General features: G+C 37.3%; 2 protein-coding genes and 1 non-coding gene across 3 annotated transcripts; 2 read left to right on the forward strand and 1 right to left on the reverse strand.

The window, feature by feature from the left end:
• Positions 1-3,709: 3,709 nt before the first annotated feature.
• Positions 3,710-4,240, reverse strand: LOC111799097 (probable calcium-binding protein CML15). Its single transcript, XM_023682497.1, has 2 exons — positions 3,942-4,240; positions 3,710-3,803 (listed from the first exon to the last, which is right to left on the reverse strand). The coding sequence occupies exons 1-2, from the start codon at positions 4,195-4,197 to the stop codon at positions 3,775-3,777; spliced, it is 285 nt and encodes a 94-aa protein (XP_023538265.1). The 5' UTR covers positions 4,198-4,240; the 3' UTR covers positions 3,710-3,774.
• Positions 4,241-13,939: 9,699 nt separating this feature from the next.
• On the forward strand, positions 13,940-14,013 carry TRNAR-ACG. The gene has a single exon. It is a non-coding gene; the product is annotated as a tRNA-Arg (tRNA).
• Positions 14,014-17,907: 3,894 nt separating this feature from the next.
• LOC111798463 (protein WEAK CHLOROPLAST MOVEMENT UNDER BLUE LIGHT 1-like) lies at positions 17,908-21,718 on the forward strand. Its single transcript, XM_023681622.1, has 4 exons — positions 17,908-18,274; positions 18,684-18,937; positions 19,027-19,200; positions 19,787-21,718. Exons 2-4 carry the CDS (start codon positions 18,749-18,751, stop codon positions 21,641-21,643), a joined length of 2,220 nt encoding a protein of 739 aa, XP_023537390.1. The 5' UTR covers positions 17,908-18,274; positions 18,684-18,748; the 3' UTR covers positions 21,644-21,718.
• Positions 21,719-21,962: the final 244 nt, after the last annotated feature.

The raw sequence follows: 21,962 nt of genomic DNA on the forward strand, positions 1-21,962 counted from the left end.
GCACAGGTGCGAAAGCACACAGATGAGGGTGTTCATGAGGCGCATGACACTATGGGGTTCCGCTGACCTCCGGACGTCGCTACAGATTAGCTTGACCAGAGGGTCCAGGGGGTGTGCGAGCGCCCTGGGGACTCACACTCGCACGTGTGAGTCGTGTGTAGGGAAGTACTACACATCCAATTTGTCCGAGACTGGAGGCCACCCCTAAGATGATTAGAGATAGGTCCCTATTCATGATTGCATGTGTTTGCATTAGCATGGCCCCTATAGTGGGGTCACTTACTGAGTATTTCTTCGAAATACTCAGGCCGTGTGCCATATTGTTTTTCAGGTAAAGGCAAGGCTCCCATGTACGGTTGACGGTGGCATCGTGATCAGAGACTGTGGCGCGTGCATAGGATAGTTGCATATTTAAAATTCCTAGTCTTGGTTAGGATAGGGCGTTTGCATTTCATTCATTTATATTAATTAATTTGTAATCGTTTTATTTTGTCTTTTGAACTCCAGCACGATGTTTGAAACACGTAAGTCCGGCAGTGTTTTCCAATGTTTTAATGTATTCTGAAGTTTTTAAATTTTTCCGCTAATAAAGATGAGCATGCTTAGATTTTTATTCTGCATTAGGGATGAGCATGAGACGTTAGTGGCGACTCTAGATATGTGGAAATTTAGGGTCGTTACAATATGCGTTTTAAAAACCTTGAGGGGAATCATAAAAGGAAAAGCCTGGAGAGTACAATATCTACTAGCGTTGGCCTTTTGGTCAATACAAATGGTATCAAAGCCAGACATCGAACGATGTGCTAGCGAGGAGGCTGAGCCTCGAAGGGGGTGGACACGAGGCAGTGTACCAGCCAAGGACGTTGGGCTTCGGAGGGAGGTGGATTGGGGGATCCCACATCAATTGGATATGGAAACGAGTGTCAACGAGGACGTTGGGCCCCGAAGGGGGGTGGATTGTGAAATCTCATATCGCTTGGGAAGGAGAACGAAACATTATTTTATAAAGGTGTGAAAATCTCTCCCTAACTTACATAGTTGTAAAAAAACTTTAAGGGGAAGCTCAAAAGGGAAAGTCCATACAAAGGACAATATCTACTAGCGGTGGGCTTTGAGTCGTTACAAATAGTATCAGAGCCAGACATTGCACGACGTGCCTACAAGGAGGCTGAGTCCCGAAGGGAAGTGGATACGAGGCGGTATGCCAGTAAGGACGTTGGGCCCCAAAGGGGAGTGGATTGGGGGATCCCACACCAATTGGATAAGGGAACGAGTGTTAGCGAGGACGTTGAGTCTCGAAAGGGGTAGATCGTGAGATCCCACATCAGTTAGGAAGAAAGACGAAACATTCTTTATAAAGGTGTGGAAACCTCTTTTGCATAGGAACATCGTTATCAAAATTGCACGTAGAAACTTCTGGTAAGGTACTCTATTTTTCAACTCTCTTTTCCAATACTACAAGCTCTTTAGAATTTTTGGAGACATCATCAGTCTCAAAGCAAGTTGGATGACCCAACTCAGTATTTAATAAAAAGGCCTGAACAAGTTGGTAATTGTCACTCCCACTATTATTCGACTCTTGTTTCTTTTTAGGCCTGCCTCTAAGCTTATGAGGCACCGACTACTAAGTTGTTCTACGTCTCATTGATTGAGATGATAAGTGTGATGAAGCATATTTTTATTGACAATTTGTATGTTACATATAAAAATGTTACATATCGTGTGTTTCGAACCCAAATCTTTTTTAATGTTTTTTTTTAGATAATGACAAGGACATATTGATATGAACCAAGAGACATCCATCATACAATATACTTCAATGAAGATGTGAAGAAGATACGGTTGAAATTATCAAAAGATATTTCAATTCATGTCACATTGAACAAAATGAAGTTTCATGTTATAAATTTTGGGTAGATTACAATTTAGAGTAAATTAGAGTTATTGTATTTCATTAATGTATTTTAAGACTTTTTATTTACTTTACGTTACAATCACATAAAGGTTAATTATGGTCATTAAGTATGAATGTTTCAACTCCTTAATGCCTTTAATTGTTTCATTTTGAGGCTATATAAAGCCATGTATGTTGTATTTGTAAGGAGACTTGGAAAATACAGTAAAAGAAGCATTTATGCTTCCTTTTAGCCAATGGCTAAGTTTCTTTGCAATTCTATGTAGTTTTGTGGAGTGATTCGAATCTCAAACAAGTGTTCTTGCGTTGAGATATTTGATCAACAAGAATCATCAAGCTAGACATGATCAATCTTACTTGTGAAGTGATTCGAATCTCAAACAATGTTCTTGCCTTGAGACATTCGATCAACAAGGTAATCCAAATCTTACTCCCCTTGTAGTGATTCCTTATCTTATCACATATGAAACAAATAATGGTCACCCCTTGTAGTGATTCCTTATCTTATCACATATGAAACAAATAATGGTCATATGCTAATCGATATCTCTATTTTAATAATGCTTACAATATTTAGGCACAAAATTATACTATAAACAAACAAATANTATTTTAATAATGCCCCCAGTTATCATAGTTGTTGGTATAAATAATGACATTCAATTCTTTTAAGTATTTCTATCTTTAGATCTCTCTCATTTAGATATGGTCTCGGTTCATTCATATATCTATCTTCGGCATAGGTAGCGACTTTCAATTATTTTAAGTATTTCTTAGTTATCCTATCCTTCAGATCCCTCTCATTCAGACATGATATCGATTCATTCATGTATCCCTCTTTTACTCAGATGTCGCATTTGTTTAAACAATACCCCTTACTCGAGTTTTACAATATGTTTCNAATGATCATGAGTTTATAAGTGAGGAATACTAACTTCATTGGTTAGCAAAGCCATAAGCACTTATGCTCAAAGTGGACAATATCATACCATTGTGGAGAGTCGTGTTCATCTAACAATTCTATCATAACAAAACGNGAGGAATACTAACTCCATTGGTTTGAGACCTTTTGGGGAAGCCCAAAGCATNTTATAATAAACTCATTTCTCAAATTCAGATTTCAATATTCTTAATTAAAGTGAAAAATTAGATTATCCTAAAAACAATAATTTATTGCCAGCAACCATTAAAAAAAATCATATCCTTTTACCACGCTAGTCTAAGAAAGTATTCTAGACCATCGTTTATACAAATCGTTGTCAATCTTAAGGTAACTTTATAATTAGACAATGATTTTAACTAATCGCCATTTTTTTATTTAAATCTTTTAGTAACTTTTTTTCTTGGATGAAATTTGAACTTGTAGAATTATAATAAATAATATTAAAATTAAAAATATATATATATATTCTTAAGAGGGAAGCATTTTGATTGGACGGCATACGGGCATAGCTATTGGTGGTGATTCGGGCAGCCCATATGCATGGAACACAAGTTATCAAAAAGTGGTGGTCATTTCAATCCTCTCAAGAATATCATTCCAAACTTTCATTGATTTGCCTTTATATTCCTTTTTAAATTGTAAATGCTCCTTAAATAATGACAAGCTTATCCTAAATAATAATTAATTAATTAATAAATAAATGTGATAATGATCCAATTCCTACGTTTACCCGAGTTTGAGTAGGAGCTCGACTCGATGACCCAAACAATTCGGACTATTCAACTCAAATGATAAGGATTAGGCTGCGTTAGATTCTCGAGCTTGAGATTATTGNAAAAAAAGAGCAAGCCGATCATCCAACCTTACCCTATCTGTAAAGGATTGGGTTGAGTTGGATCACGAACTCTAGTCTAGTCTAGTCATTCAAGTTATCATCCCGATCAACTGAAAATTTGAGTTAGTTAAAAAAATATATATTAGATTGATAAGATCTCAAATTTAAATAAAATATATATGACACATAGTAAGGGGAAAAAAAATTAACAACATATATGTAATTTCAACAAATAGTGTATTTACGACCTTTGGTATATTGAATTAGCTTGTTCATCTCGTCCATGCTGACAACACCGTCATGGTTATCATCAACGGTGCGTAGGGCTTCTTCAGCTCTAAAGGCACTGAAACGTGACCCAAGATAGCTAAATGCTTGCTTCAATTCCTCCTTTGATAGCTTTCCGTCTCCGTCTTGATCATGGCTCTTGAATATATCCAATAATTGTTCTTCCGAGATTGGAACTAGAACTCGTTTGTAGGTTTTACTTTTGGAATTCCCCATCGAACAAGGAAGGGATTAATGTGACGTTTGTGTGTGGGTTGAAAGGATTGGTAGGATTATTAGGGGTTTTTATACATAGGGAAAGCATCTCATTCATATGTATAGCTGTATGTCTAGTCAACTAATTCGGTCAAAATTTTTGTACTAGGGATCAATTTGGTAAGGAATAAAAGTACAATTAAAACCAATGTTAGAAATCAATGGGCTCGACATGACACGTATCAAATCAATTTTTATGTCAAAACGTGAGACACATTCATGTATTCTGTTGTCTTGTGCCACGATCAAATAATAGTATCGGATGTATGGTAGATGTGTGATACTCAAAAAAAATATATATATATATATATATATGAATGAACGAACGAACGAACTGAGAATAACTAAGAGAATAAAAGACTGATCTCACCAAAGGTATTGTTAGAATAACTATTAGAGTGTTCGTGGATTTTACCATTGGCCAACTTCTATAAGATCGGTCATTTTACCATTGGCCAACCTGAAAGTTGGGTCCACCCCACATGAGTCGGCCTCAAGGACTTCAACCTTGGACAATTCTTACGACACACCACACATTTTTCACTCGAAAAGATATATATAAAAAATATTATTCAACTTTCAAAAAAAAGAAAAAATCAAAAAGATTGATAGAAAAACAAAAAGGAATATTATTCTAAACATAGAAGCGAATACATATGGGCATTTGGGGGGTGTTGGATTCGATTCGATAGCACATGGGCATAGTTTGTGGTGGCGATTCGAGCAGCCTGTATATTAGAACAAGTTAGCTAAGGGCGGTGGTCATTTCAATATCTTTAATTAAGAATATTATAACCAAATTTTATTAAATTATTTTTTATTTTTGAAATATTTAAAACTCTCATTATAAAAAATAAACAATAAAAAAGAAAAAAAAACATTGGTAGTGAGAAGGAATGTGTGTGTTTATTTAATGTGATAATGATCCATTTGCATGGGTGTTAATTAATTATGATAATAAACTAAGATGTTTGAATCTCACATTTTAATATTTTATATCTCAATTGTGTTAAATATTTTAAATTTAAATTATCTCTTATTAAATCACATCAAACTTTTTTATATTCTGAAATATGAAAGCTTTTATTATACATATAAAAATATATTTATTTGAAATGGGTATTAAAAAAGTTAGTTAAAGTCGAATTCTATGGTCGACATGAAAATAATATTAATATAAATATCCAACGAGCATGTGTTACTTAATGTAACAAAGAGAAGAGACTAGAGGGTTGTGTCATAGGAGATGATAAGATGGAAATTAGAGGGATAGTTCCCCTACAAATGATGAGTGCATACGCGCACAGTATGATGACGAGTAGGGTGATCATGGGGAGAATGACACCAGGGGTTTCACTGACTTCCAAACGTCGCTACAGAGTAGCTTGACCTAGAGAGGGTCCAGGGGTGTGCGAGCCTCCTGGGGACTTACACTCGCACGTGTGGGTCGTGTGTAAGGAAGTACTATACATCCACAGTAGTCCGAGACTGGAGATCACCCCTATATGAGATAGAGATAGATCCCAAGAGCATGATTGCATGTATTTGCATTTGCATGGCCCCTATAGTGAGGCCACTTACTGAATATTGTTTGAAATACTCAAGCAGTGTGCCACATCATTTTTCAGGTAAATGTAAGGTGCACATGTACGGAAGACGTCAGCATCGCGAGTAGAGACTGTGGCAAGTGCAAAATATTTAAATTCCTAGTCTTAGGTTAGACTAGGTTGTTTTGCATTTCTTTGTTTTAAATTATTTTATATTTGTTTTTAATTTCTCTAAATTTCAGTATTTCGTATTTAAACACGTAAGATCATGGCTGTATTCTGCATTTCGTATTTAAACACGTAAGATCATGGCTGTATTCTCAAGAGACAGAAGATGTTTGAAATGTGGTTGTGTTCTCAAGAGATAGAAGATGTTTTAAATGTTGTCGACATTTATATTAGAGATGAGGTTTGTTTTTTTAAGAGTTATACTCTGCATTTTAGCAGAGCATGAGACGTTAGACTTTGAATTTAAATAAAACAAGAACAAATGTAAAATACTGAAACACAAAATAAAACGGGAAACCATGCCATTCTTATGACCTAGTTTGAAAAGACGTACACAAAAATTTAAGAAGGGTTATATGAATACTCTTTTTCGACTTAAAGAAGGAAAACTCTTCCTAATTCCAAAAACTCTTACCATACTAATTTTTCATAAGTTAATTCAAGTATCGAAGTCAAACACTCGAGTGTGCTCATAGTTCTTATTTTGTAGGTGATGTTCTTTCCACTAAAATAAATTTTGTCGTTGTTATCATATGAAGATAACGTGTGTCACTTTATCTATATTTTGGCAACAGCAATTGGCGATGTTTGTGAGAAAGAAAAAACTTGTTGGAAAGATTTACATTACATATTCAAAGGAGGAGTAAGAATATGAAAAATTAAAATTAAAATCTAGACGAAAAAATTCAGATGAAAAATCTGGCATCGAGAATCAAATCAGAGTCGGTCAATACTCGTTGGCTGAGGTCAATCAACACATCTTGGCCAAGGCCAAAGCCGAAAGCAATCAACACTCATTCACCAAGGTTAGCCAAGTTATTCAAGCAGTCTTAGATTCGAAATCTGGATTCAATAGATGATGGCTCTATCATTCCCTTCCGACATGGTCACGTCATTTACTCCTTGCTTCTCACAAACCAATATGAATCTTTGGAGCATGCTTTGTCCTCATCCACATGCCTCTTAAGAAAATTTCAATGAGGTCACCTAGCATAGAATTGCTCCAAGCAAAACACGCTTAACTAACTATGAAGTTCTTATGATTGAGCCACAGACAAGGAGGGTGTACCCGTTGGTAGAGATAGTAATTTCAATTCTTTTAAGTTTGAGTCATCTTATCCTCAAAATCACTCTAGTTCGAATATGGTCTTGCTTCAGTCAAGTAGCCCTCTTTTACTCAGGTATCACATGTCTACCAAATTTTGTTTCGGAGAGTCACTACTTTAATACAAACCCAACCCAAACTACAAGAATTTCTCGATGGAGTATCGTAGAGAGAGGCCAAGTGGGTGTGAAGCCCGAGGCTTACCAAAAAGTACAACGTGTAAAAGAGTTGGAATCTATTCCTCTCACATCTAGACATGCAAATGAATATTAGAACCAAACTAAGGCTGAATATAAAGAGAGATTAATTACTTTACATAAAGTTAATGCAACCTTATTCATTTAGTAACATGAAAATATGTTAGGAATAGATCCGATATCATGGTACAAGGATACCGAGAGCCAATTGAAAGAGTAATTGAAGCTACAACTTCTGATAAAATTATTTTTTAAAGAGCGTCTATTAGGTAGATGTTTTCACACCCTTATAAAGAATGTTTCGTTCTTCTCCCCAACCAATGTGGGATCTCACAATCCACCCACCTTCGGGGTCCAGCGTACCAGTGCTTTCCACACCGTTATAAAAAGTGTTTTGTCCGTGGCCCAGTGTACGAGTGCTTTCCGCATTCTTATAAAGAGTGTTTTGTTCTCCTCCCCAACCAATGTGGGATCTCACAATCCACCTCTTTCGAGGCCTAGCGTCCTCATTGGCACTTGTTTTTTTCTTCCATCGATTTGGGACCCCCACCAAATCCACTCGCTCCTTTCTCCAATTGATGTGAGACCCCCCACCAAATCCACTCCCTTCGGGGCCCAGCGTTCTTGCTCGCACATTGCCTCATGTTCACCCCCCTTCAAGGCTTAGCCTCCTCGATGGCACATAGTCCGGTATCTGGCTCTGATACTATTTGTAATAGCTCAAACCCACCACTAACAAATATTGTCCTCTTTGATCTTTCCCTTTCGGACTTATCTTTAAGATTTTTAAAACGCGTCTGTTAGGGGAGAGGTTTCCACACCCTTATAAAGAGTGTTTCGTTCTCCTCTCTAATAGAATCTCACAATTCTAGAAGAGAGTCTTAACCCCGAAAGGACTAGACCTAATCTAAGAGCCACTTACAACCCTAAAATGGTCTCATGCACTCTTTTGACTTAATTTAGAAAGAAGTTGAAAAAACCCTATGTGGGCCATATAAAAACCGTTCTTAGTTCTAACATCATGTGGCTCTAGAGATTGAAGCTTCCAAATAATGGATTCTATGTATTAATAAAGGGTGAAAAAAAAAGATTCTAGGGCGGGTCAGATGGGTAAAAATTGAATACGAACAACATACTTACCCGAATTGGGTAGAGAACCTCATCTTAAAGCGCAAGGGAAAAAAAAGAACTTTGTAATTTTTTTAATGGCATAAAGACGGAGAATCGTGATATAATACATAAACGAAAAAAAATAAAATAAAATAAGATGTCTCGATTCAAATATGGTACCGATTCATATTAATCAACTCAACTCCTAGAATCAGCACAATTTCCTTTGCCCCGATCCCTACACCGCTCTTTAAATGGATTAGTGGAATAGAGGAAATGATATTGATTCTAAGAATTGAGACGATTAATATGAATTGAGATATCTTATTTTTATTTTTTTTTTACCTCTAACGGACAAATAGACTGAGATGAACCATAATTTAATGATTAAGATTAAGATATTAACTCAATTGTTCGAGTCTATAGAAACTCATCTAAAGTTTATTCATCATTCAACAAAGAGGGTTATTCCCCCTGAAAATACACTTTGAGACGGACACTCGTGAACCCATAAACAATAAATAACTTGACATCATACCCAAAAATATATCTTCGAAGTTTCAACAGAGAGTATATTTACGGTTTTTGGTATATTGAATTAGCTTGCTCATTTCAGCCATGTTGATGGTACCGTCACCGTCAGCATCAGCAGCGCGTAGAGCTTCATCGGCTCTGAAGGAGCTGAAGCGTGAACCGAGATAGTTGAAGGCTTGCTTCAACTCTTCCTTTGTCAGCTTACCATCTCCGTCTCGGTCGTGGCTCTTGAAAATGCCAGCTAGTTGCTCCTCGGTTAATGGAACCAGTACTCGTTTGTAAGTTTTACTTTTGGAATTACCCATGAAAAAATAAAAAGAACTAGAAGAACAAGACGACCCGACGAAGACGAAATGGGATGAGAGTTTTGTTTGGGTTGGACGGATTGGCATGGTTGTGTGGGGTTTTATACATGGAGAAGCATCTCCCATCTTTGAATTTTATACGAATGATGGAACTTTGTGGGTCGTATTGCACTAATTCGGTCTAAGCTTCTTTTTTTAGTTCAACAACCATACGTGGTTTGATCAAGAATATATACCTTTTTGTATTTGTAAAATCATTAAGGAATATATAATACTCGATTATTGTTGTCTCTCTAAGAATGGTTGCATGTTCTAATGTGATTGTTAACATTTATGTACATATGCTAGTTCATACCAATCTGGGTGTCACTAATGGGATAGAGATGAAGTAATTGCTATCTATATCGGTGCTTTCCAGGTTGTATGGGCTTTGGGTTTCTTGTCCTTCGCTTCCTCTTTTCATGTTTTGATAGAAACGGAAAGCACCAATCAATTTGTACTATTGCACAAAAGTTCTTTCAACGAATCAAGTTCCACAATTTGTTCTTGTACCCTAAGTTATTTGTTCTCATGGTCTAAGGACATATTGTCCTCTTTTTCTTTAGGCATCTCCTCAAAGTTTTTAAAACGCATCTGCTAGGGAGAGATTCCTACACCTTTATAAAGGGTATTTAGTTCTCCTCTTCAACTAATGTGAGATCTTACCATTCACCCCTCTTAATGGTCGAGCGTTCTCGCAGGCACTTGTTCCTTTCTTCAATTGATGTGGGACCCCTACCAAATCTATCCCTTCGGGGCCTAACGCTCTTACTGGCACACCGCCTCGTGTCTATCCCTTCAGGGAACAGCCTCCTCATTGGCACATCGCCTGGTGTCTGGCTTTGATACCATTTGTAACAACCCAAGCCCACCGAGATATTGTCTTCTTTGGGTTTTCTATTTCGGGCTTCCCCTCAAAGTCTTTAAAACGCGTCTGCTAGGGAAAGATTTTTACACCCTTGGGTGTTTCGTTCTCCTCCCCAACCAATCTGAGATCTCACAATCCACTCCCCGTAATGGCCCAGCGTTCTCGCTAGCACTCGTTCCTTTCTCCAATTGATGTGGGACCCTACCAAATCCACCCCCTTCAAGGCCCAACGTCCTTACTGGCACACCACCTCGTGTCTGTCCCCTTCGGGAAACAGCCTCCTCGTTAGCACATCGCCCGGTGTCTAGCTCTGATACCATTTGTAACGACCCAAGCCCACCGCTAGCAGATATTGTCTTCTTTGAGTTTTTCCTTTCAGGCTTCCCCTCAAGGTTTTTAAAATGCGTCTGCTAGGGAGAGATTTTCACACGCTTATAAATGTGTTTCATTCTCTTCCCCAACCAGGTGAGATCTCACAATCCACCCCCCTTAATGGCTCAATGTTCTTGCTGGCACTCGTTCCTTTCTTCAATCGATGTGGGACCCCTACCAAATCCACCCCCTTCGGGGCCCAACGTCCTTACTGGCACACCGCCTCGTGTCTACCCCCTTCGGAAAACAACCTCCTCGCTAGCACATCGTTTGTCGTCTAGCTCTGATACCATTTGTAACGACTCAAGCCCACCGCTAGCAGATATTGTCTTCTTTGTATTTTCCTTTTCGGGATTTCCCTCAAGGTTTTTAAAACGCGTCTGCTAGTGAGAGGTTTTCCCACCTTTATAAAAGATGTTTTATTCTCCTCCCCAATGGTTTACCAAATTTGTTCTTAGAATCAATAAATGGAGGAGGTAGCTTTCATGTTCTTGCTGACTTGCCTTTCAAGGACACAATAGTGTCGGGCCCATGGACAATTCTAGTGTATGGTCAAGCCTCGAGCCACAAAAGTTTTAAAAAATGTAAGCGAGGAAAATCACTCAAAAAAATGTTGAAAGTAAGTAGTGTGAAAGTTAATTGCACTGAAAAACTTGTAGGCAAAAGAGATTGCAATATTTGGTCGGGAGAGGTTGTAGTACATTTTGAGACCATTCATGTCTAACCGGCTTATACATGATTTCGCCGAATAGCCACACAACAGAAATAAGCTCAATAAAATAATACAACATGGAAATAAGTAAAATGGTTTAAAGTGTCATGGGCATGTAGTCATTGACAACACGTCCTGGATGAGCATAACCATGGCAACAAACGTCCCCATTTTCAACCATGCATTGGCAACACATAAATGACCGGAGAAAAAGAAAAAGCTTCCCTTTGTTGAGTATTGGTGACGAGACATCGTACTTAAATGAGATAAGTCTCATGTCCTTGTTTTATAGGCATCTTTAATTATCAAACGTTGAATATTCCATTTTCGAACCTCAAAATAAAATTATTGTCTATTTACAAAGAGATTTATATCATGGATAAGCATACTCTTAATTTTTTTTAAAATAATAATAATAATAATAATAACTATTTAAAAAAAATGAAATCGATCATTCTTTTAATACGAGTCTTTGCTAATAAATTAATGGTTAATTCGGGTCAACTAAACTAGATTAGATGATCAAACACGTTACAAATTATTAAGCTCGCACCAACTTTATATTCGTTGATTCTTCGTTTTTTTTTTTCTTTTTTGACTAAATATTGGTGTGCTATCTGGAATCTTCTAATTTAAGTTTTAACTTTATCTCTTTGTTTGAATTATTGCGCTTAAAAACTACGTAAATTAATATTTCATCGCCTGATGTCACAATCCACCTCCTTTAGGGCCCAACATTCTCGTTGACACTCGTTCTCCTCTCCAACCGATATGAGATTTTACAATCCACTCCCTTAAGGGTCCAACATCCTCGCTGACACTCATTCCCCTCTCCAATCGATGTACGATCTCACAATCTACTCCTTCGGGAACTAGCATCCTTATTGGCACACCGCTCGATGTCCGCCCCACTTCGAGGCTCAGCGTTCTTGCTGGCACACAACCTAGTGTCTATCTTCTTTAGGGCTTAGTGATATGAACCAAGAGACATCAATCATACAATATACTTCAATGAAGATGTGAAGAAAATATTGTTGAAATTATCAAAAGATATATTTCAATTCATGCCACATTAAAGAAAAATGAAGTTTCATGTTATAAATTTTGTAATATGAATGTTACAACTCTTGGAATGCCTTTAATAGTTTTGAGGTTATATGGCAGTTATAAGTAGACTTGGAAAATATAGTAAAAGAAGCCTTTGTGCTCTTCTTTAGCCAATGGCTAAGTTTCTTTGCAATTCTACGTAGTTTAGGTTGCATGTAGAATTATTCAAGCTCGACATGATCACTCTTGCTTGTGCAATGATTCGAATCTCAAACAAGTGTTCTTATGTTGAGATATTTTATCAACAAGAATCATTCAAGCTAGACATGATCGATCTTGCTTGTGGAGTGATTCGAATCTCAAACAATGTTTTTGCCTTGAGATATTCGATCAACAAGGTAATCCGAATCTTACTCCCCTTATAGTGATTTCCACATATCACTTAGTGTTCTCGGTGAACACTCGTTCCTATCTCCAATCGATGTGAGATCTCACAAAAACATTTTAAATGATTATGTGACAAATGTAATTTTAACTATTTTAAAATTACTTTACGTAAACTTTTCATATGTGGAAACATATTAATATTCTTGCATCGACTATGAACATGCTTTGACTTGTTCAAAGCTTGTCCCAATTTTTTCGATTGTTGATACATTCGAGTCCTTGTTACTATGTTTCGAGTTATTGTTGTTACGCTTCGTCATAGACCGTCGCATACATATTCCATTGCTCGAGTTCTCCACACATCACTACCAATCTCGTCACAAACCGAAGTAGTGATTGCTATCTCAGGTAGTTGTCAATCACACACAGTTACTTAGAAAGTACGTTTTTCTCTTATTCATATTTGAATCTATCAGCTTTTATTCGATTTGATTGCAGTTCAAGGTTCTCTTGAACTTTTTAAACGAGATTCATAAATTTTATGTGGTACTTGAGTAAAGAAAAGGTACATGAATGAACCAAAACCACATCCGAATGAGAGTAATTCTACAAATAGAATAACTAAGAAAAACTTACGAAAATTGAAAGTTACTACTTATACCAATAAGATGTACTTTCATTTTCGGTGGCTTAATCATATGAAGTTCATGGTTAAACGTGTTTTACTTGAAGCAATTGACTTCCTAAGAATTTTACGAAGAATGATACGAGTGAGGACAAAAAATAGTGGAATGACTTGTGCTGGTATGTGGGGATAGTCTTCACTCTTAAAAACGATAAGTAAGTAACGTGATCATGTCACAAGGGATGCAGTAAAATGTCGGAACTATTAGGTACGAAATTCGGACTCCAAATCCTAATTTGAACTTTTTAAAAAATTGATTATTACATACTTCATACGTACGTAGCTGACTTGATTAATATCAAACGGTACTCATTATTATATTCAAGTCGAAACATCTAATTAGGTTAAATATCATGATCATGAGTTCATATAATCGAAGTAGAGNCGTCTTATTCAAAACCCCTTCTCTCCCACTTTTCTCTCTCACTTCACACCTTGGAACGCACCGTTCTTATAGAGAGAGAGGCGCTTTCACATCTTCTTAACCCGAAATGGCAAATGGCTGGGGAGAGGAAAGGTTCCTTTTTTTAGGGTACCCCCGGGAACAGATCCAGTGGAGACGGGGTGGGGCCTGTAGCTCAGAGGATTAGAGCACGTGGCTACGAACCACGGTGTCGGGGGTTCGAATCCCTCCTCGCCCACAACCGGCCAAAAAGGGAAGGACTTTTCCCTCTGGGGGTAGGAAAATCATGATCGGGATAGCGGACCCAAAGCTATGGAACTTGGGTGTGGGTCTTTTGTCGAAATGGAATGGCCTTATCTTTTTATTTTTTCTTTTTCGTTAATGGGTTAAGGGCGGGGGTTCCGTTATAAATTAAATATAGTATACCCAACCCGAATCAACATATTTTTTTTTGATATACATTATTTTTGTTTACCCTACATATAAATTTATTTATTTTATTTTTATTTAATTTGTAATTGATTCATTATTTAATAAAGGTTGTTTTGATTGAAAAATTTTATAGTGTCTAAGAAATGTCTCAACTCGACCCAACTCAATTCACGAACACCCCTATCATTGAAGCAACACGAGCATAGCTCAACTATTAAGACATTTACTCATTTTCTTAATATTGGAAGTTCAAATCTCTACGTCATATATGTTGTACCGAACAAACTATACAAAATCCCGTGACATGAATTTTGTTTATTCGTTTAACGAAGTGGACTATTTCCCCTTCTCAAAATACACACATGAACCATAACTTAACATAGTTTGGAAAGACGACATATAAGTAAGTAGTTTTAACAAAGAGTGTATTTACGACCTTTGGTATATTTAATAAGCTTATTCATCTCGTCCATGCTGATGAAACCATCACCGTTCGTATCCGCAGCACGTAGGGCTTCTTTGACTCTAAAGGAGCTAAAGCGCGAGCCAAGATAGTTGAAGGCTTGCTTCAACTCCTCCTTCGATAGCTTCCCATCACCGTCTCGGTCGTGGCTTTTGAAAATGGCGGCTAGTTGCTCCTCCGTGAATGGAACCAAAACTCGTTTGTAATTTGTACTTTTGGCATTCCCCATGGAAGATGTCAAAGACGACGAGCAAAGGGAAAGGAGATTTTTGTTCGGGTTGATAGCAATCGTATGGGTTGTGTGGCGTTTTATATCGAGGGAAACCTTCTCGCATCTTTGAATTTTAAACGAATTTTGTGTTACATATCCATTTGTTTGTCTAGTTGTTTCTCACTAATTTGGTCAAAAAGTATGTAACAAGAATCAAAATGGTAAGAAAACGACTAACAACAAAAATATTTGATAAACAAATCACTTCGAATGAGAATCATACGTTTCGTGTTGTTTGCTACAAATTATCTGGAATCCATAACTCGTTTTGTCCTCAGCTCATAGAGCAACACATGTCCTTCCAGCATATTTTGTTTTTATGTAACAAACATGTTCTACTAACCTATTTTGTTCTTATGTTCTTATGTAGCAAACATGTTCTTCCAGCATATTTTGTTCTTGCATAGAAAAGTTTTTAGGAAATCACCCATAGAAAACATGTTCTTCCCGCATGTTTTGTTCTTACATAGAAAAAAATTCAGAAAATCACCTGACATATAATTATTCCATGTAAAACATGCTTAGTTCTGAAGTTTCTATAACCAGGTCATCGAAAAGAAAAATGTGCATTGTTGGTAAGGGTAGTAACTTTTAATTCTTTTAGATCTTTCTTAGCCATCTTATGCTCGATATTACTCTTAAATGTGGTTTCAGTTCATTCATGTACCTCTTCTACTCAGATATCATATCCTAAAAAGATGGAGAATCACAACTAAAAAATTAGAAGAGGTTCGTTCCTTACGCGGAAGGCATGTCCATATATGTCTAACAAGTTCTCGTCTTCTAAATTACAGGTCTCTAAACAGGCTAAAAAAGAATAAACTCGGTAAGTGGACTTCCAAGCTTTTGGTAGAATCTTTGGTCCTTTCAAATGTAATTTTTAATTTATATAGTCACTAAAAATTTGTTTTCCTTTTAGGGGAGGGAATTTATAATTGACTAATACAAAGTATTGTTCTAGATTATCGAGTTTTTGACTCGATGTTGGGAAGAATCTACGTTTATAAACATTAAATAAATGAAAATAAATTTGTATATATATATTCTATAATTTTTCGAAGAATCGTGGTCAAAAGTGATGGGAGTTGGGTGTAAAGTAGATGCACGATAGACTGAGCCTATCTCAACAAATGAGTTTCATTATTCAGCTACTTCGAGCTTATCTCAAATATCCAATCAAATGACCTGACACATGGTTGGATTCATATCCTTTAGCTCATCGAGTTTATCTCAGCCATTGATGTCATGTGGTCATCTCAATCATCGTGTATCATATAGTCTAGCTCTTCTGAGCTCATGTTTCAATTTATTGATGTCTCGTTATCTACTCATTGATTGATTTCTAATCAACCAATTCTAAGCTTTACTCGATCATTAGTGTCACATGTTCTATTTAATGATTGGGTTACGCTGTCTAGCTTCATCGAGCTTATCTCAATCATTAGTGTCACATGATCTCGCTCATCTTAGCTCATAACAAGTGAACTACTATTACTAAACTTGGTGATTAATTACTAGATTACACCGTATGTAATTACCACATAAACATCTGTAATTACCCCATCACCGATATTTTATTACCACAAGGTTATTTACTATTATCTACTTCTAATGACTTTAGTGACTAATTACCTCATCACACAACGTGTAATTACTACTAAATCATTACTATCGCCCATTTTTATGGGCTAATTATCCTATCACACGTGTAATTACCACTAAATCATTATTATTACTACTTTCGTTAGAGTTTGTGGTTAATGACCTAATCATCCAATGTATAATTACCACCTACTATTATTATTCTCATCGAATTTAGTGGTTAATTACCTAATTAATTTCGATTAGGCCCATAAGCATAGTTTAATTAATTAATCTTTCTCTCCATGCTTTCATTCAAATACATTCCCTAACGAGTCAAATCAATTAGTTCGGAATAATTCGACATTCTACCAATTGTTTATTATCTAAGTAAATCAATTTCAATCACTTTCACTGCCTAACAAGCATATATTCAATGACACATCATATTCAAGCATGTCACAAGTTTAGCTCAATGACTCCTACTTACATAACATTAATCATTTTTCCATATATAAATTCAAAAATAATTTATAAACGTGCATAAGCAATGTTTAAATGGGTTCATTTTATTAGCTGTCTGCTTCGATTCGAGCTTAACTTTAGTCAAATTAGGATTTTTTTCCTCATTCAAGTTCGGAAAAATTTTCCAATCATGTCATAAATCAGATTGAATGTTAATACTGTTCGAAATCGACTTGAAAAATGAAGGAAAAATCAAATTTCACTATAGTAGAAAATGTATGCTTCACGATCTGACAAAATAAGAATGAAACAAAATTGAATTCGATATACTTTTATTCCTTTGTTCTAGATTTGTGTTTCCATGCATATGCCTCTAAATTAGCCTAACCAGCTTTAGGATGTGACGTGACTATAATAAACTTAAGCTTAATTTTGAAATTTGTTGCCAAATTTGTCGGCAATAAATACTTTAGTCACACTTGCCAGTAAATATAGAGAAAGTTCTAGTGGGTCTTTAATCTATCTACTCGATCTCCTCCAACAATCGAATCTTATCCATAAAGTCTTAATCGAGAAAATTTCCATAATTTTGTAGAGAATTTTTTAGTTACAGAAAATGTGAGATGCAATTTGTTCAAACAAAATGTTTATTTACAAAAACCGTGGGAGAATCTTTGAAATATTAAGGACAAGCTCTCTCAGGCAGAGTTCGTAACTTAATTAGGATTAAGATTGAGTCACATATGATTATCCCATGAACTATTAATCTTTTCAATTAACATATGTATAAATACAGATTAAATATTTCATGGTCCGATATTATACAAATTGATTGGGTAGGATACCCAACTCACATGTAGCGGTATAAATGATTTGGATCAAATCATTTGTTTTTTTAGAAGGAAAGGAGGATAGTTGTCTTTGGATTGGCCCCAACGACGAGGTTGACTGGAAGTGTGCGGCGGAGGTGGTGATCAGGGGAGGGGCTGAAGAAGGATTGAGACGATGATGAGATTAAACTAAATTTAGTAATACGTTACCCATGGATTGAATCATTTGTATATGAAACCTTAGCCTATAAAAACAAATCCAGAGAGGGGCTGAGAGGCTCTAATGGATGCTGTCCATGCAATGAGGAAGAGGTGGAATCTCCACCGCCTCCCATTTGTGTTCTTTCTATTCTTAGCTTCAATTTTTCACCTCATTTTCGTTATTTTTGCATTTTTTTATCCGCAATTTCTCCTCCCCATTCACCTAGGCTCGTTTCAATTTCGTTTCTCCTCTCCGGTACGCTTCTCTTCCAATTCCATTTTGCGTTCGATTTCTTCTTGTTTCATTATGTTCGTTGTAGATTAGAATCATTTGTTCGTTAATTTGAGTACGTTTCTGAATTCGTGATGTGTTTTTGTTTCTTTTTTCTATAAATGAACGATCGATTTGGTTTCGTTGTTTTGATCGAACCTAATCGGGAAGAACACGTAACCGAATATTTTCGCCTTAGAGAAGTTTGAATCTCGCTGTTGAAAATGATTTCTAGTTTTCACCGAAGATCCGCTTATCTCGGAATTTCAATCTTTGTGGATTTTGAAGAATCTGTTCATAATTTATCGTAGGGTTCTGATTTGTTAATTTCTGGTTTTGTTTGGAACTGGTGTGTTTCTGGTTTTCCATTTCTACTGAATCGGGGGGAATGTAGCTTGACGGTTCGACGATGGCGATTCAACTCAACATGTAACTCCAACGGAAACACAGGATTCAAGAATGCCAGGATCTGAAAGTGAAGCTCCCACTGTAATTGCTTGTAATGGAGACATAGATTTTGAAAGTGGAAGTCTACCAGATCCTGTTGCTAAGGGAGAAAAACATTCTGAAAATCCTGAATTCTGTGCTGCCAAGGATCCACCGGCTGTTATTTCTGAAGTTATTGTTGGCAATCGCCACAAAATCAGTGTATCTTCTGGTTTCTCTTCTAGTATTTGATTTGATTTTGAAGCAATGATGTTGAGAGTGTTCTTGTTGATCAATGTGTTTTGGTGCAGGGAAAGGATAATAACGTTGCAATGGAGGTTCATTCTCCCAGAACTTCCAATCAAGGTGGTTTAAATAGAGGCTTTATTGAAACTAAGGCACCTATTGTATCTGTGAAGGCAGCTGTGTCTAAATTTGGAGGGATTGTTGATTGGAAAGCTCGTCGAGTCTATTCTATGGTGGAGGTACTGATGTTTTTGGCTAGCTTTGTTTCTTTTTTATGCTAGAGTGATATAGACACCATTTTTAGAGTGATATAACAGCTCAAGCCCACCACGGCCAGCCAGCCGATTGTCTTTTTTGGACTTCCCCTCAAGGTTTTTAAAACGTGTTTGCTATAGAGGGAGAGGTTTGCACACCCTTATAAATAATGTTTCATTCTCCGCCCCAACCGATGTGGGATCTCACAATCCACCTCCCTTCAAGATCCAGTGTCTTTGCCAGCACTCTTCCCTTCTCCAATCAATGTGGGACCCCAATCCACCTCCTTTAGGGCTCAACGTCCTTGTTGGCACACTGCCTTGTATCCATCCCCTTTAGGACTCAGCCTCCTCACTGGCACATTGCTCGGTGTCTGTCTAACTCTGATACCATTTGTAACAGTTCAAGCCCCCACTAGCAGATATTGTCTTCTTTGGGTTTTCCCTTCTGGACTTCCCCTCAAGGCTTTAAAACATGTTTAGTAGGGAGAGGTTTCCACACCCTTATAAAGAGTGGTTTGTTTCCTCCCCAACTGATGTGGGATCTCACAGTGTCTTTCTGATTCTACAGAGGAGTAAGACAATGGAGGACAAACTTGAGGATGTACAAGAGGAGATTCTTCAGCTTAGGAAAAGGTCAGAGAAAGCCATGGAGGCAGAATTCGGAGTGTTGAAGGAGCTCGAAAATACTAAACGACGCATAGAAGAATTAACACTTGAAGTTGGGATTGCACAAACAGAAGAGCAACAGGCAAAACAAGATTCAGAACTTGCCAAGCTTAGATTGGAGGAAATGGAGAAAGGAACCGCCGATGAGAATGATGATGCTCTAGCCAAGGCACAGCTTGAAATGGCGATGGCCGGGCATGCTGCTGCAGTTTCGGAACTGAAATCCATTAAAGAAGAATTGGAAGTACTTCGTGATGAATTTTCTTCGTTAGTGTCCGAGAGAGATTTGGCTGTAAGAAACGCTGATGATGCTCTTGCTGCAGCTAAGGATGGTGAGAAGGCACTACAGGAGCTGGTCACAGAGCTGGTAGCTTTAAAGGAATCAATGAAGTCTGCACAAGCTGCCCATTTAGAAGCAGAAGAGCAAAGGATGGTTGCAGAGGTGGCCAAAGAGCTGGATTGTTCAAAATGGAAGAAAGAGCTAGATGATGCGGAAGAAGAGTTTAGTAGACTCAAGTCGAAAGTTCAATCAATTGAAGACCTTAAACTGAAAGTTAATACTGCCTCGACTTTATTATCGAATTTGAAAGTCGAAATGGTCGATTATATGGAATCGGTAATAAAGGAAGAGGAGATAAGTGATGAACAACTCCTGAAAGGTGAAGTTGCTGAAACTGAAGACAAAGAATCAGCGGTTCATTCAACAAAGAAGGAATTGGAAGAAGTAAAGCTCAACATAGAGAAAGCCATTGCAGAAGTGGAATACTTGAAGATGGCTGCTACTTCTCTAAAATCAGAGCTTGAAGAGGAGAAATCTTCTATGGAAACCACAAAGAAGAGAGAAGGCAGACATTCTGATGAAGCTGCATCACTTGAAGCTGAATTAGACAAGAACATGTCCGAGATCATTGTCGTTCAAGGAAACGCAAAAGAAGCTCGAGGAAATAGTGTAGACTTGACCAATCAATTGAAGCAGGCAGCAGTGGAGGCTGATCAGGCGAAGACGGTTGCTATGACGGCTCGTGAAGACCTGCAAAAGGCGAAGATGGAAGTAGAGCAAGCAAAGGCAGAATCAATAGCGATGAAAAGAAGAATAGTTGCAGCTCAGAAGGAGATTGAAGCTTCCAATGCTTCAAAAATGTTGGCGTTATCAGCAATCAAAGCACTGCAAGAGAGTGATTCCACCGAAACCATGAAAGAAGATTCATCAACCACAGTAACTATTTCACTAGAGGAATACAATGAACTCAGTGAACGAGCCCGCAAGGCCGAGGAGCACGCCAGCTTCAAGATGACAGAAGCGATTTCACAAATCGAGGTCGCTAAGGAATCCGAGGCAAAATGTCAAGAAATGCTGGAAGAGGTTAGTCGTGAACTCGTTGCCAGACAGGAAGGGTTGAAAGCTGCAACAGAAAAGGCTAGTGAGGCCAAGGAAGGAAAGTTAGCAGTAGAACAAGATTTGAGATTATGGAGGACAGAACAAGAGCAAAAAAGGAAGGACAATAAAGCTAACCAACAAGTAGCAATTCCTACAACAAACCAAACGAGATGCGTTGAGGCAAAAGAATCAAGAACTGATAAACAAGCAGATTCTCCTGCTCCCCAACAGCCAATTTCAAAGGAACAGACGCCAAAAAGCTTGGTTAGAGCTGAATCATTGGAAAAACCCAAGGAAGGAAAGAAAAAGAAGAGGTCATTCTTCCCAAGAATTCTAAGATTGTTAGGCAAACATAAGTCAAGTGGAAAGAAGGCTACATAACATGTTAAGTCTAATGACAAGATTCTTCTCTTTTTAATACATTAATACGACCTTCATCTCTTTATTATACTAGCTTAGATCCATGTGTCTTCATGATCTTGCACCCTCTCATCTTTTTCGAGGGTTGTTTTAAGTTTACTGCGAGCAGATATTGTTCGCTTTAGCCCGTTACGTATCATCGCCAACCTCATAGTTTTACAATGCGTGTCTTAGAGAGAGGTTTCCACACCCATATAAAGAATACTTTATTTTTCTCTCTAACCGTGAGATCTCACAATCCCCACTCCTTGGAAGCCAACGTCTTCGCTGACACACCGCC

The sequence above is a fragment of the Cucurbita pepo genome, chromosome LG07 (assembly GCF_002806865.2).
Source record: "Cucurbita pepo subsp. pepo cultivar mu-cu-16 chromosome LG07, ASM280686v2, whole genome shotgun sequence".
In the NCBI taxonomy this organism is placed as follows: domain Eukaryota; kingdom Viridiplantae; phylum Streptophyta; class Magnoliopsida; order Cucurbitales; family Cucurbitaceae; genus Cucurbita; species Cucurbita pepo.

Bases quoted from the DNA above. Each gene is read 5' to 3' on its own strand.
- LOC111799097 (XM_023682497.1), bottom strand. From the start codon at position 4,197: ATGGGGAATTCCAAAAGTAAAACCTACAAACGAGTTCTAGTTCCAATC. The intron at 3,804-3,941 runs GTCGTAAATACA...TCAAATTTTCAG, and splicing joins GCTAATTCAATATACCAAAG to TTGATCGGGATGATAACTTG.
- LOC111798463 (XM_023681622.1), top strand. From the start codon at position 18,749: ATGCCAGGATCTGAAAGTGAAGCTCCCACTGTAATTGCTTGTAATGGA. The intron at 18,938-19,026 runs GTATCTTCTGGT...GTTTTGGTGCAG, and splicing joins GCAATCGCCACAAAATCAGT to GGAAAGGATAATAACGTTGC. The intron at 19,201-19,786 runs GTACTGATGTTT...CTGATTCTACAG, and splicing joins GAGTCTATTCTATGGTGGAG to AGGAGTAAGACAATGGAGGA.